Source organism: Pelobates fuscus, chromosome 3 (genome assembly GCF_036172605.1).
Source record: "Pelobates fuscus isolate aPelFus1 chromosome 3, aPelFus1.pri, whole genome shotgun sequence".
NCBI classification, from domain to species: Eukaryota; Metazoa; Chordata; class Amphibia; order Anura; family Pelobatidae; genus Pelobates; species Pelobates fuscus.
The window spans coordinates 23206818-23224610 of NC_086319.1; the positions used below are offsets into that span (position 1 = coordinate 23206818).

The 17793-nt window shown below is 42.7% G+C and overlaps 1 protein-coding gene across 1 annotated transcript in view; it reads right to left on the bottom strand.

The window, feature by feature from the left end:
* Positions 1-17793, bottom strand: part of TUBGCP6 (tubulin gamma complex component 6) — a 32961-nt gene that overhangs the window by 14313 nt on the left and 855 nt on the right. Inside the window, exons 2-8 of the mRNA XM_063446800.1 lie at positions 15188-16014; positions 13011-13177; positions 10005-10215; positions 7612-7785; positions 2210-2331; positions 1674-1749; positions 464-573 (exon numbers count right to left, since the gene is read on the bottom strand). Of these exons, the coding sequence (XP_063302870.1) occupies positions 464-573; positions 1674-1749; positions 2210-2331; positions 7612-7785; positions 10005-10215; positions 13011-13177; positions 15188-15934 (1607 nt within the window). The 5' untranslated portion in view covers positions 15935-16014. The remainder of the gene's footprint in view (positions 1-463; positions 574-1673; positions 1750-2209; positions 2332-7611; positions 7786-10004; positions 10216-13010; positions 13178-15187; positions 16015-17793) is intronic.

The window sequence follows — 17793 nt, forward strand, 5'->3', positions numbered from 1 at the left end:
CTGGAATCGCCGCACTACAATGTAACACTTTACAAAGTGAGAAATCTATTAGGGTAATTAATCATTATTTCCCGCTGTGCAACTCCAATATGAAAAGTGTTTACCGCAAATGTCTTTAATAGGAAAAGCATTGTATAGAGGTCTGGCAATATGCCCGAATACAGAATGCACCTGGCATGGTTGACTAGATTTATTACCGATTATGTGCTAAATTTATATATCTGTGTGTGTGTGTATATATACATAGTTTGTATTTGTTTGTAATATTGTATCCTATTGTAACAATGCAATGTTTTGTGGACCCAGGACATACTTGAAAACGAGAGAAATCTCAATGCATCCTTCCTGGTAAAATATCTTCTAAATAATTCAATTTGAAAGCCTGTTCACCAAATGTGAGATTGAACGTCCCATATACTAAACCCCCCCATCAATGCATGAATAAAGGTCTACTCTAAATTACCTTGTGTAAGGCTCACAACAAGTTTTCAATAGTGATAACAAGACTGGGTAATTCTCATTGCTGCCATTTTCAAGAGCTTCCTTATAGAGATAAGAAAGCAGTTTGACTCCCTGGAAGAAACAAAGGATTGTTCGATGAACACAGATACCCTGATCGAGCACACCAGTTGTGAGATACAGGTAATGAAAGGAGCATGAAAGGAGTAAAGAACAAGATGGAAATAAAATAAGAAAATGGGGGGGAGGGGCATTGCCTTATAAAATGTTCACAATTCTCCATCTATGGTATGAATGCCATGTTGTATAGATTTTGCCTAAATACTGCTCCATTTATTTATGTTTGCCTGTGAAGTGACAAGTAACCAGATGCTTCTCAATATTAAGAATCCCCGTAGGTGAGAAGTTGGTCACAGGCTAGCGTTTCTGTCTTTTCGAATAGCATCAATCAGGTCAGGAGGACTCCTTGAGGTAAATATAGGATCACCTACAGATTGCTGGCACATACAGCATGAGATATTTGGCGATTTATCACAAGTTCTGCAGGAACTTTTAAGTATGGCATCCACTCAGTCTCGCATGAATGTAGAGTTTATAAGGTTTTTTTACTGTGAAAAGGCAGTGTCAACATTGATCTATCTAGGACACCTCTAGGGACAGTCACTCAAGCAGCCCTTAGGGGGACTTCCTATTGTGGTCCTGCAATCTTTGCAAGACCGATGTTTAGTGACTTCACACTCTGTATGAAGATACCAAATGTTCCCCATATAGATAATGCATCTCTATGAAGAGATGCTGATTGGCTTAGAATGCCAATTGCCGCTTGTGTGCAGTAGACCCCCAATGCTGCTCTATGCGAAAGCATTGGATTGGTTGAGAACATTAGCTAAAACTGTCTTGGCACGGAAAAGAATGTGAGTAAAAATAATTGTTTTCATCTCTTAAATATAAAAAAAGCACAAGAACACTCCAACATTAGAAATACACTTTTGTATTTCTAACGTTAGATGTCTCCTTTAACCCCTCAAGGACACATGACGTGTGTGACATGCCATGATTCCCTTTTATTCCAGAAGTTTGGTCCTTAAGGGGTTAATCCCACTAGTCTCCCTTTTTGTTGCTAAACAGCGCCCATTCTATGGTTATAAGAAGTTAGTAGAGTCTGACTATCAGTATACCCATGCAGTGATGTCAGACACAAAGTCCATACTTACGGTGGGAAAGGAAGCACTATTTCCCCTGCTCACACCAGAGACCAGCGTCCCAATGCAGCACAGCTCTGCTAGGTATCTGAATACAAATCATAAGGAAACCATTATTAAAATACAATTCTGATTTTATCACAACAGCCTAGATCATGCAAGTGCTAGTAATCACGGTATTCAACAGTGATCCTTCCTGAGCTGGGCAATACATTTTGTACAGTCAGGTTTTGACATATAAACAAGTAGGATCATTTTCTAAGCTAAGACTGGTTGGCCTAAAATGTGCAAATTTAGTTTTCAATTGCCAGTTATATTATTATAATGTATTTGAAAGTGAAACGTTCTGATTAAATAAAACATGTTCACGTGATAGCTGTATCTTGGTCAATGTTCCCCTGGATCATGTGCTACAAACATTCAAGAGGGTACTGACATATCTAGAACAAATCCCATTATTCTGAACCCTATGTAGGCTGGCTTGAGTGTGCAGTATCTATGCTTCAATCGTTTTAATACAGAATTCATATGAAGGTTCACATGTTTACCTTAGCTGACGTCCTAATTTCCTAAAAAGGAAGCTGATTGTGAGCAACGTAAGTGTTCCAGGAGTTGATAAAACACATGCGCGATAATACTGCAGGTATTTCCTAAGGCCACTTGTAAAAGCCTGCAAAGAGACACAATACACTTTATAATAGAGAACAGTGTGTGCTCTGTAAACAATAACAATATGGAAGTATAAATAAAAAAAAAATATAACGTTTTCAAATGTGTAAATGTTTCTAATTTTACTATTCTTCGTCTGGTCGTTACACACTTTGTGTTAAAACACCATGGAGCATATTATTTCCCATGAAATCATAACACAGATTCTGCTGCCTAATCTCTAAAATATCTAATGTGAAGGAATTGGGGGACAAAATAGCTATTGTACCTAATCCCCACATTCGGGAATAATAAATGAGATATCTGCACCAAAAAAAATAAAAATAAAAGAACTTTAGTGTATTTCAAATAAAAATACTGTAGACATACTGTAAGCACAGTGCTGAAAAATGTTGTACTACATGAAGCCAAACATGCTACTAATACTGTGACTGTAAACCTTGGGGTCCAGACCCAAATTTTGGGTCTCCAACAATGTTTAAGTGGGTCACAATTGGTAGAAATCGGTATTGTCAGACACTAAGCAGCTGTCCACAACACATTTACTGTTGCAGAAGTACGTTTAATGGAGACCCCTTTAACTCTGGGAAGGATCAAACAGAGGAGGGTTTGCAGAACTGATGTTGCTGTATATTATATAACAATGGAAGAATGGGTCACAAAACTAATTTAATATGAGACATACCATAGGCAATCCTATGTATTGTTGGACACAAATAGAATGTTATACATTCTTGAAAGGTCCAACAAAGCTTTGTGTAGCGAAAGCCACTTCGCCACTGTGGTTTGGAGGGGGCTGCTTGCCCGCCTCTTACCCTGTGACTACGGTCCCTGGGCGATTTGGCCCTTTATGCACGGTATTTGGGCATACTGTGGGTTATTGGGCTGCCCCAGGATTATGGGCCCTCTCATCAGCCCATACGAAACTTAAACCCCATGGCGTTTGAACTGTGTTTGTGTCATCTAAACGCTGTTTGGATATGTTGAGCGCTCAGATCCAAGCCATCTGGGGATGGGTTGAATGTGGGGGTTCTGTTTAGTATAACAGGAGTTATGTATTTTTATGTCTTTTGGTGGTTGCTGGTAACATGTGCTTAATGGAGGCTGTGTTTGTCCCTGGATATAATTAAATCAGCTTCTCCATTGTCTCCAGGATAGAGGATTCTGGGGAACTAGTTTGAGCTTCTAAAAACCATGCTTCCAGAAGGTCAAATGCACATTTGTACTAACTTTTGAACCCCTGGTCCAATTCGTATGATTTTTGAGTATGTTGTTCCCCCGAATGGATTGATTGTGTATATGTATTTTTATGCGAATGTGGTGTATATTTTGGGAGTTATGAATGTTGTGTAAAAACTGTATTTTCCCTACCTAGGATAATTGTATTTTCCTGTGTGTACAGATAATTAGTTTACAGGTAGAGGGGAGGGCTATGTGTGGGATGTAACTATTGTGTGATTGGTTAATGTACGTTACTGTGTGTGTCCCTCCCCTTCATGGGAGCACCTAATAAAAAGGGCTGCAAGCTAGCAGCCAGAGAGTTCTATTTTTACCCTCAACTTGAGTCCTGTCTCTTATTGGGGGAATCTGCTACAAGGGATTGCTATGCTAGGCATATTCCCTTGCTATAATCACTGAGCTCTTGTAAGAGCTTGTTCCTGCTTCGTTCTGAAGGGAGATAGCTGCAGCCTGCGGTGCTTATGGTGTCTGGTGGAGTGCTTGGAGTCCTCTGGAAGCGCTAGGAGCATCTTTCAACGGAGGTACCCAGTCGGGGTGCCAGTTGATCCGTTACATTGGTGGCAAGCGGTGGGATGGCGTCCTAGTGCGAGGAGAAGCAGCTCAGAGACACCGGTAACGTGTGGAGTTGTGCAGCGTCCCTATCTTCAGCAACATAATGGAACCAGCAGTGGCTACAGCAAGCATGGCGTATAGCTACTCCGTACTAGAGTTTGGCACGATGGTAGGGTTGCGCCTGAAGTTTTACGGACCCAATCCAGAGGAGAAATACGTGCGGTTCGTGTGGGACATGGTGACCCGGAACCTACAACACAGGGCGTTGAGGGAAGGCCAGTGGGCACGTTGGGAGAAACTCCAGCCACAGGTAGAGTGGGACTAGGAAGAAACCGAGGTGGCCGGTGGAGATGGGACCGAGGTCTCTCTACCGGCCCTACAGGGATGCTGGGCACCCGGCCCAGATCCCCAGCGGCAGTATGTTTTACAGGGAGGGGAGACAGTCGGTCTCACTCCCCAGCGGCAGAATGTGTTATTGGAGGAAGAGACAACCGGTCTCCCTCCCCAACAGCAACCAGAGGTACCCGAGGTAGAGGACCTCATAGACTGGTCCTGGGAGGACCCCCTGCAGGCAGGTGGAGATGGGACCGAGATCTCTCCACCGGCCCTACAGGGATGCTGGGCAACCGGCCCAGATCCCCAACTAGAGCTGGAGTTACAGAAAGTGGAGAGCATCGACCTCCCCCCCCCAGCAGCAGCCGGAGTACCAGGGGGAGGTAAGTGATATTTCTCCTCCCCAGTCAACTCCTTTGTTCCCTGACCTCCCAGCAGAAGAGCTGGCAACTGGGCAGAGCGCCGCTGGCCTCTGTCCTCCCTTGTTTCCTTCCCCTGAGCCTGACTTTCTACAGGCTGCCTCAGCGGAAGAGCTGGCAACTGGGCAGAGCGCCGCTGGCCTCTGTCCTTCCTTTTTTCTTTACCCTGAGACTACCCCAGCTCTGACCCCGGAGCAGAGCACATCGGGCATCTGGCCCCCAAGTACTCACAGCCATTTGCCCAGCAAGGCCGAGGGTGCCACAGTTTCACCCCACAACTTGGGACCTACAGGCCAGTATGACTTATTGTTGGGGGGCTATTCTGTGAATTATTTATTGTGGGGGGGGGTACACTGCTAAATTTGTTTTGTGGGTGGGCTACTCTGCTAATTTTATTTTATGGGTGGGCTGCCCGACTAATCTAGGTACTGACCGGCAGAAGGTCAGGTACCTGGTTAGTCTACCCCCGAATGGGAAGATATGTAGCGAAAGCCACTTCGCCACTGTGGTTTGGAGGGGGCTGCTTGCCCGCCTCTTACCCTGTGACTACGGTCCCTGGGCGATTTGGCCCTTTATGCACGGTATTTGGGCATACTGTGGGTTATTGGGCTGCCCCAGGATTATGGGCCCTCTCATCAGCCCATACGAAACTTAAACCCCATGGCGTTTGAACTGTGTTTGTGTCATCTAAACGCTGTTTGGATATGTTGAGCGCTCAGATCCAAGCCATCTGGGGATGGGTTGAATGTGGGGGTTCTGTTTAGTATAACAGGAGTTATGTATTTTTATGTCTTTTGGTGGTTGCTGGTAACATGTGCTTAATGGAGGCTGTGTTTGTCCCTGGATATAATTAAATCAGCTTCTCCATTGTCTCCAGGATAGAGGATTCTGGGGAACTAGTTTGAGCTTCTAAAAACCATGCTTCCAGAAGGTCAAATGCACATTTGTACTAACTTTTTAACCCCTGGTCCAATTCGTATGATTTTTGAGTATGTTGTTCCCCCGAATGGATTGATTGTGTATATGTATTTTTATACAATGTGGTGTATATTTTGGGAGTTATGAATGTTGTGTAAAAACTGTATTTTCCCTACCTAGGATAATTGTATTTTCCTGTGTGTACAGATAATTAGTTTACAGGTAGAGGGGAGGGCTATGTGTGGGATGTAACTATTGTGTGATTGGTTAATGTACGTTACTGTGTGTGTCCCTCCCCTTCATGGGAGCACCTAATAAAAAGGGCTGCAAGCTAGCAGCCAGAGAGTTCTATTTTTACCCTCAACTTGAGTCCTGTCTCTTATTGGGGGAATCTGCTACAAGGGATTGCTATGCTAGGCATATTCCCTTGCTATAATCACTGAGCTCTTGTAAGAGCTTGTTCCTGCTTCGTTCTGAAGGGAGATAGCTGCAGCCTGCGGTGCTTATGGTGTCTGGTGGAGTGCTTGGAGTCCTCTGGAAGCGCTAGGAGCATCTTTCAACGGAGGTACCCAGTTGGGGTGCCAGTTGATCCGTTACACTTTGTAAACTAGATCTCCTTTGTTAAACTAAAAAGTCAACTTTACTGTGGCCATTATTAACAATTCACGAGGCTGGGTCCCAGTATGGATCATATAAGCACTTGAAACATCACTGTGGCGGAAATACTGCCTGTTCGTGAATTTTCAGTTTTATAATTTGTGTGTTTCCCGATCCTTTCGTGTATTGTGCCCGTTCCCAGTTCGGGAGTGCTTCCACAAAGGGAATTCATTTGTCTCCCGAATGGGGACCACCCCGATACATCATTAAGAATGCCAGGTTAGAACGTTCTCACCTCACAACATAAGTGTCAAACCACAGGGGAAACTATGAGCGCCCCCCTGAGTGGACGCTATTTTGTTAGACGAACACCAACCAGGAGGAGCGTTCGTGGGTTGTTTCCCGGCTCATTCGTTCCCTGAACGAGGATCTCCCCAGCGTCCGATTAGAATGTTCACACCAATTAATCAGAACTTTCGCACTTGCAACATAGGTGTGAAACCGCAAGAGAAGTAATTAATGAGTGCTCCTCAGGTTGGCATTCTTACCGACTAGCATCAGCCAGGGGGAGCATTCATACCCCGAAAGGAGACGCTTCCCTTGTCTGGGTTTCACACCGCGACCTCACGAACGGAGGCTAGCCGAGAGATGAGCCATTGTGCGGGTCCCTGAGATTGGTGTGGATGCTTTAGGGGCACTAGCGAGTTTGGCGGGCTTTCCTGTGCCCGAGGGACAAAGAGACTAGCTCTTTTCTCACGGGCGGGCTTTTCTGTGCCTAGGAGACAAAGGGACAGTCCCTTTTTCCCCCACCTGGACTCCCAGGCACAGAGGCTCCTGGGGAGAAGACCCCCTGGCATCTGGTGTGGGAAACCCTGTGTTTTAGTGGCAGGCTTTGGGGACAAAGGGAACAGAGTCCTCTTCCCGCGCTAGGGTCCCAGAGAGGGGGAGGATCCTGGGATGTGACCCTGTACAGTTGTGTGGGAGACCCCTTGCATGGGGATATGCATAAAAGCCGTGTGTGGCCAATAAAATTGTGTTGTACCTCCAGGACTGTGTGTTGTCCAGTTACTGGGGAGAAAATGGGTCTCTTTCTACTCTAACTGACTGGCTGAAGGAAGGGAATTAGTGGAGGTAAACGGTCGGGTTACCCTGGGTCCGCTACAATCACCTTATACATATCATGCAGACTTGCACGTGGTCATAGGCAACATTATTAAAATTACCTGAAAAACAAGTCCATTACTATGTGACGAGTCCAGAACAGTCTGTAACGAGAAGCAGCTCAGTCTTGTGTAATAGGTCCCGTATTCCCCAACCTGGGTCAACAGATTGCTGATGTTCTCGGGAGTTGTTCCAGATATGTACACTCCTTGTTTCACTATAAAAGCTTGAGTGGACTAGCAGTGGAGAGAGAGAAAGGAAAAAAATTGACATTGAAGTCAGAAGGTGCTATAAACGTGTCCATGTCAAAGAAATACACTACATTCATTAGGGATAGCAGACAATCTACTTACAGTGTCTCTTCTTGGTTCTCCCTCATTATAAAGCACTATACTCTCTTTGCATTGTTCTTGCAATATGGAGGAAATTAAAACTATTTTGTCTTCCCTACAAGCATATTAAGTTGGATAAAAATATGGCAGCAAGGGGGCGGGGCCTGACCGCCAACTCGAATGGTCGCACACAACAGCAGCTCCTGCAACCCCGAAACTATAAACCTACAAAAGCAGATCTTACACCTGATTAACGACCAGCAGTTGTGGTCCGAGGCACAAGGGAGCACTGGCTCAGAGGAGAGGCTTGCAAACCTTTTGTTTTAGTCCCTCGAGACGATAACAGTCGTCCCTACAGGATGAGGCCTACTCAGGTGGTGAGTGGGGTGGACGGCCGCTACCCCGCTATCCTGCCCGACTGTATCGTGCTGGACTCCAACGGATGTGCAAACAGGGCCCCGTTCCCCCCCCCTTGGGCCGGTGGGGGTGATCCCGGCCCACACGCTGTAGCCCTTACCGCACCAGTGATCCCACTGCCCAGACCACGAGGCCCCACTAAAATGGCGGCAAACGCAAATCCACCAGCTCGCAATGGAAACCAAGCTATCTTTCCTCCCTCGCTGGTTCAGGCCCTTACACATGCAAGGCAGAAGCCACATACCTGCATGAGGCAGCCTGACAGGAGGGATCTCCGCGACACACCACTCCGATGCTTGCCGGATCAAAACTGCCACGACGCACGGGCTCACATGAGGCAAGGTACGCGAGGAGACAGCACCTGACAGGCACAGCATGAAACATCACCGAGCGACTCAGACACAGGCTTACCGAAGCGTTTGGCTCACCCTACCCTCGATCTAGACCGCAGTGCCTTCTGTGACTGAGCTACAGCTCCTGCAGACAGCCACACAGTGACAACGCGGAGGGTGAGCTGTAAGGAGCCCAGCACACAACACCCTAGTCCTCGACCTGGTCCAGATCGTGATGGACTTATACCTAAGACACTTGAGGCCCTACAGAAGCAGCTTTGGATGAAGCCCGGCAAGAAGGGGGACTTTCTCAATCTCCCCAGTTATCCCAGGGGATGACTCCTATAATCTTAACTCATAATACCTGCTAAATCAACAGTTTTTCTTTTTTGTTTAAATCTCCTTTTACTTTTTTATTTTCCATATCTGAAGGCACTCTCAATAATCAAACAGTCAGTTAGCATATTCAAATTCAGCACCCTTGTGGGTTCAAGTTAACCTGACCAGCACAGCATGTTAACCCCTCATGTATCACCTACCTTATTGAGCTTACTCTTAGGCACACAGCCTGTAAAACTAACACCAAGACATGTCATCATCCAACTCTTTACATATGTGACATGCTAGAAAACTTGAACCTGTTTATAATATGCAAATTAAGCCTACACACTTAAGCCAGGACGCGCACAAGCGCTACTCATCTTGTCACCCAACTCTTTAACTTAGCGACACGATAGAAAGTTTATGAGTGACTATTTAGCCAAGCTGATTTAGCGCAGATTAACCTAGTAGCTTCGACGGTAACGAGCAAGCAATGTTGACTCATGTTTTGTTTCTAGAACCATATATAAAAATGTGCACTGCTCAAATGCCACTATTGTAATATCGTTGTGATATGTTTATGCTTTCGAACGCTACTGTGGCAGAGTAAGCGGTCTTGTATATCCATGCACCCAAAAATAAAGAATTCAAAAAAAAAAAAAATATGGCAGCAATTGGGTTAAGGTGGAGGTCTGAAAAGATTTGACCGGCTTGTAAGAACTTAAGGAAAACTTTTGAATATGTTCCACCCTTGCCACCTAGTGGGGCAAATTTTAATGATCACTGGGGAACTGGACTTGCTTTGTCTATCTCAGTGGTTCCCAAACCAGTCCTCAGGGCACCCTATCAGTCCAAGATTTAAGGATTACCCAGTTATGTCCAAGGCGTTTTTAGAAATTAAAAAAAATACCTTAGACACAACCGTGTAATCCCTATATCCTGGACTGGTAGGGTGCCTTGAGAACAGGTTTGGGAAGCACTGGGCCACCCAATATAAATCTTTTATACACTAACTTTATGCATAAAGGTACAGCATTGACGGTGTTCAGTTACCTGATTAAAAGAGAATGTAGAGGACACAACACCAAGAAGAGCATTGAGCGCATCCTTCACCAGCTCTGGTTCTGTAACCATGACATTTTGTGATGGCTGAGGGACCGTGTTATTCAGGATTTGCAGAGTCCCTTCATAGATTTTATATAGTCTGTCAAAAGCTTCCCGTCCTGCTTCGGTAAGGTACGGATCTTCTCTCTTGCCAGGTGGACTGTATAAAAATCAAAATGCATTAATTAGAAGAAAATACACAACTACATTCAGTGAGTTTCATGAAAAACAACAGAAACAAAAAATACAAATAAATAATAACACATCCACTGCATCTTTCATTGATCTACATACACATATTCATATAACCCATAGAAAACTTTTCATTAGGATTCATTCTCACAGGCTCAATATTGTCGAATTAAACCGGCAGGAGACAAATATGAAATAAATTTGGATCCATAGCATTGTGCCTCCAGGGATTTGCAAAATTCACGCGCTGATTGCTTTCCTCTGAATGTTTGGCTAGCACAATGGTTAGATTAAATTGTTCACGTTTTATTAAATACCGACGTCATATTTTCAAAAGTGCACTTTAAGAATCAGATATCTACAAAAATACTGCAGTTACTAAATAAGACAAAACAAATTGGAATGGGGACACCTTTAAATAAACAGAAGGTGCACATAAGATCTATTTCCTCTCATGGGCATTATACGTTAAATCAACGAATTCACACACACACAAAAAATATATAATAATAATTTAAAAACCATGATGAACCTGTCTTCTGGGACGCATTCGCTCCAAACAATAATTCTAAATTACAAAAAGCAGTTTAGACTATAAAAATATTTTAAAGTGGACGCGTTAAGAAAGTATCTGATGCTACTGACACACATGCCTTCCTATTTAAGGCCTTAAAAAAGTGCAAAAGGCCCATTTACAACAAGGAAACAGTGAACTGCAGCAACATGTAAAAACAAAACTGACCCAAAACAAGATTACCTTGAATGCAAAATAAGACCCTCCATAGAAAGACTATTTCATTGAAGCAGAGAATTGACTCACAAGCACATAAAACAATAATTAATACAAGTAATAGGTACACTAGCTCTGCAATGTGCTGCATGGTCACTGGGGAGTCGGACCTACTGTAAAACCAACTGCAGATCATGTTGGCAAATGGACAGAGTGTATTAACAAAATGAATTGGCTGGAGATGCCTATGTGCACTTACTCAGAAGATGAATTGGCCCTTTTCCATTAACAAGTGCAGAAACCTGCCTTTGATTATTATTGCTATATATTTGGTGCATTTTACGCAGTATGCAGACACAGACAATCACAGGATAGATGCTGGTTTTACTTCTCTCCCTGTCTGAAATATGTTGCTTCTGCTAAGAGAGGATGCGTTTGCCTGGCAGTTCCACACAGTTATAAAATGAAAGAACGACGCCAGGCTTCAATACAAAGTGCCAACCTAGCCTCTCTTTGTGTGGCCAGTCCTTCATGATGTAGCACAAGGACAAACAGACTTGTCGGAAATCTCTGAAAAGACTGACACAGGTTGATTTCCAAACACCAGACAGTCTATACTTCACCTTCTTGACATCAGCATAGGAGGCAATTTTGAGCTTGTTTAATATTATGCAAAAATTGTTTCGTTTTGCAATAGTTTGACAGTTTTTAAATCATTTGGAAAAAAAGTGTTTTGGCGGCAAATTTCAATTTAGTTTTGAAAGAGTCTTTAGACTAAAAAGCCATTTTGTTTTTGTTGTATTTGAGTCATCTGAATTGTTTTCGTTTTAGTCGGCTAAATCTCCAGTAGATTTTAGTCGACACAACTAAAAACTCATGGGTTTTGTTAAAGCCTCTGTCTGTCTCTTTTGCACCATCCCACAGCATCTCTTTGTGCCCCCCCAGCCCCTCTGGTTATCTCTCTCCCAAGCCCCAGGTCTGTCTCTTTTGCCCCTTCCACAGCCCTGCTATGTCTACCCTATTTGTGAGTCTCTTCCCCTCAGCCACTCTGTCGCTTTGTGCCCTTCATGCATTTCCCCCACGTGTTTCAATCCCCACAGCCCCCCCCCCCCCCCCCCCCTCGTGTTTCAATCCCCACAGCCCACCCCCCCACGTGTTTCAATCCCCACAGTCCCCCCACGTGTCTACACGCCAGTGTTAATTTCGGTGGCATATTTCAATTTATTTTTAGTTATAGTCATTTGACTAAAAAGCTATTTTTAATCTAAACATTTTTAGTTGCCTAAAACCGGACTAAAATGGTTAGTCGACAAAATTAACACTGATTTGGAAAGTGTATCCAACAATATTAAAATATCTAGAGTTTGGATATTTCCTTCTGAATTGTAGTACTTGATTTTCAATTCACGGTTTATTAAAATATTATCAAGGATTGTAAACTATGTGACACAATTTATAATGATAGAAGAGAAACTATTTATTTTAACGTCAGATAATAAAAACACTGCATATCCACATTACATCCATTACGATTTAATGACTGGATCATGTTAGATTGAACAACTTAGGGGCAAAAATGCATTCTATTACACATGGTAAAAGTGGTTGGATAAAGTGTGACAATTGTTCAAAGAGGATTTCTGTAAGAAAATGGAGTACCTGAAATTTGGGAATTAACTGCAACAGCCTTAAATATATCATTCTTATTATCTACATGATACACACAAATTGGTCATTTGCAGCCTGCAGTGTCAGAGTCAGTGAAGTTTGTATTCATTCCAATGAGGGACATGACATCATGATCGCAAATCTTCATTATTTCCTCACTGGAAGAGAAGGGAGCCTAGAGATTGGCTTAGATACCACAACCACTTATTGTAGCTTGGTTGACAAGAACAACAATAGAGGAGTACCAAAGACCAGGGGTTTAATGTAAGAGTGAAGTGTGTGTGTACATACAAACAGTCTAGTTTGATTTTTGTCTTTATCACTATAGAGCAATTCAAGTCTTCCTGTTACTGACTGTGACTCACCAACCAATTCTTTCCCAGCAGCGACGTTTGCTGGGTCCATAGGTGAGAACTGCCTCCCATAAGTCTCCCATGTCAGGGGTCACGCTTGGCTCGGACTGAGAATCTGGGGTCATATTTGAAGCAGACTGGAAACCTTCATCTTCAGACTGGTCAATACTCTGCGGAACCTGAAGACCAGACATAGGTCATTAGAATGTCAAAATAAAACCTTAATTACAAATAACAAATGCAGAAAAACATTTAGTAGATAAATCTCTAATGAAAACACGCAAGCATTAAATTGAGTATTTTTCATTGGGGTATAAAAAAAAAATAGCTTGCAAAAGATACAGATCTGCTTTCTGCAGCCTTTGCAAGCCCTCCCCTACCTGCTGTGTCTGTCCAAGCACAGAACTAAACTACAGGAAGTAACAGGACTAGTTGTTTGATTGGCAGCCAAGGGGTTTGATAAGATAAATTTATAAAAGTGCCTATTTCTGTCCTTCCTGTTTAAAATGGGAAAACAAAGTCATCTAAAGTGCTTTAGGTGTTTGGAGTGTTTCCTGTGCCACACAATACATTAACACACATCCTTCAAATGATGATAGGCAAGGCAAGTTTACACCTTGACCATCAACAGAGCAAAATAACACAGGTGATTAGAAGTAACTAAAAACACAAAAAAAAAAAAAAAAAAAACAGTTTACAGAAAACATTACCACAAACACTAGCTGTTTCCCAAAGGGCTATGCAAAAACAACACATTAACTGAACCTGTGATGTCAGAAGAAGGAAAATGCTATAAACGATATCACAAAGTGATCCCATTTACAAGAAATAGAATAAATATTGTGGTCATAACACAAAAACAACAACATTTTACAACAATTCCACAATGCACAGTGTACATACATGCACAAATAATTTCCCGATGTTGAGAGGTCTGTTATTGTGCCACTTTGAGAATGTTGTTCACATTTACTTTTTTTTTTTTTGGGGGGGGGGGGGGGGGAGAAGAGAGAGAGGATATTAAGGGGACACTATAGTCACCAGAACTACTGCTTGTTGTATTTGTTCTGGTGAGTATAGTCAGTCCCTTCAGCCTTTTTGCAGTAAACACAGTTTGTTTGTTTTTTCAGAGAAAAGGCAGTGTTTACATTACAGCCTAGGGATACCTCCACTGGGCACTAGTCAGATGGCTACGAGAGGTGCTTCCCGAGGCAGTGCTAATGCGAGCAGCGACGATAGTAGTGATTGGCTGGGAACATCAGCTGACAACTTCCAGCAGTCCCAGCCAATCTCAGCCGCTCATTGCTGGTATGGATTGGTATGGCTAGGGCTGTGTGTAACTCCAACTTGAATTATGAATTATACAAACATGTATGTGGTACATGGAGGTGTCATCAGACAACACCCTTCAAAGTGAAAACATGTTATATATGGCCAGAAAGGTACACCTTAAAGTGTAATAGCATTTTATAAGTAAAAGCACCCTATGATCATAGCAGTACCTGTTTAATAGCACTGTAAACAGGTATTTAGCTTACTTCAAACATTGCCAGGATTATTTACTGAAACCCAAATTGCAACACTTAGGTTAAAAAAGCCAAGTACATGATCTTTTCCTCCCAAATAAGCAAATGTTGCTTAAAGGGACACTCCAGGCACCCAGACCACTTCTGCCCATTGAAGTGGTCTGGGTGCCAACTCCCACTACTCTTAACCCTGCAAGTGTAATTATTGCAGTTTTTATAAACTGAAATAATTACCTTGCAGGGTTAACTCCTCCTCTAGTGGCTGTCTACTAGTGGCTGTGTGAGGACCTCCAGCGTCACTCATTTCCCCATAGGAAAGCATTTTCAATGCTTTCCTATGGGGAGCTCTAATGTGCCGCACATGCGCATTAGGTATCCCCGGCCGGTGGGCGGGATCAGCCTCGCCCACCGACCGACGCAATCACTGGGAGGAAGAAGCAGCGATGTTGGACCGTTGCTGCCTAAGGTAAGTCACAGAATGGGTTTTCACTCCTTCAGCAACCAGGGATTTGGGGGTGGGAGGCAGAGGGGACCTGCAGTGCCAGGAAAACGGATTGTTTTCCTGGCACTGGAGTTTCCCTTTAAATTTTGCAATTCTCCAGATATCCATAACATAAATGCACAACTAGAAATTTAATAAATAAAATAATGAATATACTTTACTTTTATAGCCAGTCCGGAAAGGTCTGCGCTGTCTGGCACAGGAGGCAAATCCAGCTTAATATCCATGTCATTTGTTCGACTGTGAACAAGTGCCCCAAAAAGTGACACACGAGTGTCTCTTTCAAATTTGTCAATGGTGGTAAAGTTCTGAGAAAAGAGGCCTATGGCTGGAAGACCAGTACCAGGTTCTCCTTCCATTATCTGAAGGGTTCTGTGCACAGTGTTGCTTATCTCACACTCTTGATGAGCCAGAAATGTCCCAATGTCAGCTTCAAATATGCTAACATCATAGTAATCATAGCCATGGTAGCGTGGTTTTCTCCCCACATATTTGTTATTTTGGAAGAGATCTCGTTTTGGTGGAAGAACCTGAGGTGGTCCAGTTCCTGCAAGATCTATTAAAAGCTCAAGAACTGCATAAACATCCCCAACTTGAGTGCCACTGGTCTTTTCTAGATGTTCCACTAGTTCTTCTAGCCGCTCAGCCTCTAAATCCATCCCACCCATACGTAGATTAAAAGACAACATAAGCATCTTATTTTTCACTGGGAGTTTTGTGGCATTCGGCTGCAGCCTACGGACCTCCTCTTGAAATAAGTGGACAAAAAGCGAGTCATAGGCCAGCCTCTTAAGACTTTGTTTGGTCCTATTCTTGTTCCTCTTTCTGGTACCAATTCCCGTTGTCCATGGGAACCCCACCATGTGAGATTCACAAAGGTCATTAAAAAGCTGGGTTATGCTGTTCATCTTGATTGTTAGATTATTCAGCTAATTAGAAGGAATCTACATTCTTTCATTTTAATGGGTGACATTATACACAGCTACATCTGCAAAACATAAACAGCACGTTAACACATTATATCACTAAACATATCACTAAGTATTATAAGCACAGCACAACTTAAAACCCAATAGAGCAGAGATAGGCGAGCTTCAGCACTACAGATGTCATAGATTGTAGCTGGCAAAGAATTAGGGGAGATGTAGTCTACAACATTGAAAGTGCTGAGGGTTGCCTATCCTGCTGTAGACCTTCTAAATGCAGTTCTTGAAATATATAAACACAATGCTGTAAAAATGCCTTTGTTTTTGCTGGAGAAATCATTTTTGTTTTAAAAAAATAAAATAACTTGAAGTGAGCTCCATCTCTTCCCAGGAGAAGCAGTGGAGATGCAAACTGCAAACTTGGAGATCATGACTCTGCCAAAGACAGCACACCGACTGTTTTATTAAATAGGAATTGATCTGCAACCAACAATCTATAAGACATTATGTAGCTAATGTATTAAAAGTGGAATAAGGATATTAAATATTTAATAAGACACATAATAAAATCCATGAATAAAGCGATACTGCAAGTAGCAAAGGTGTGACTTTTTATAATGAAAGTACTCGAGAGATGTCGACTTAACGATTAGGTAAATGTTGGGCGAGATTTATGGCGTATACATTCTCTTATAATGCTTGAAAATTGGAATGAGGGAGACAATGTCAACTTAGAGTGTCACTTTAGTAAATACTAAAAGAGAATTTAAAAAAATACAGAAAATTGTGAGACTTATTACAGTTTTTGCATGTTTATTATCTATTTTACAGATATCAATTATTTTATGCAATAATGTATAATAGATGATGTGCAGACTTATTTTTCAGGTCATAGCAATAGCGTAATTACGATACTTTGGTTTCCTAGTTACTTTTCACTTCTACAAATTGATGGTCTGTTTTTTGCAAAGTGCTGCCCCATAGTATATAGAAGTCCAATGCTGCAGGAGCCAATGTAATTATCTAATCAAGTTCCTCTGGGATTCATCTTTCATCAATTAATAGATTTCCACTCTCCTCCCATATGAATTCTTAATACTACATAGCAGCACTTTAAATCTGCTGCCCATAACCATGCATAAGTGATGTTTGCCCAGAAAGACATGGTGAATCCTGCACCATCTCAGCACGGATGTCAGTGTTAGGATTTGTATGAGCTCATTCAGTTAACCTGAATTGTTTACATGTGAGATTTGTGAAAAATGGTTGTGTATATTGCGTCCTATTTTAACCCTTTACATTCCATTCCAGCCACTTTAGATTAACCACACAGTGCCATGCACACGCCTGTGTATGGCATTGTTGAAAGAATGCCAGAGTGTGAACACATTTCTTTGCCATTTCTGTGTAGAAGCCCAAGGCAGCATGAAGGCATCTGAAGCTAGCTGGGGTGGGAAAGTCATAGTTACTTGGATAGGTAAAAATGTTTTACACTTTCTCCAGCTGCTTTATTTACACTATAAAACACAACAACATTTACTGATGTTGCGGAACAAGGAATGGTCACCAGAGAAATGTTTCACATTAAGCATTTATATTAGAATAAGCACTGTGTCCAAAGCATACGGGACTTAGGGTTCTCGGATTCACCATGATTTTCCTGGACAGAAAGAACATCTCAATGCTGATGGACTGCACATGAAAATGTAATACCCCTGCAGTATATAGAATTCATGTCACGTGTGCCCTCAAGCATTCGCCACTTTGTTTCCCTCCTGCAGTATATGAATACCACATACGGTCCAACCTTTGGATTGTAAGCTCCCGGGCTATCTAGCAAA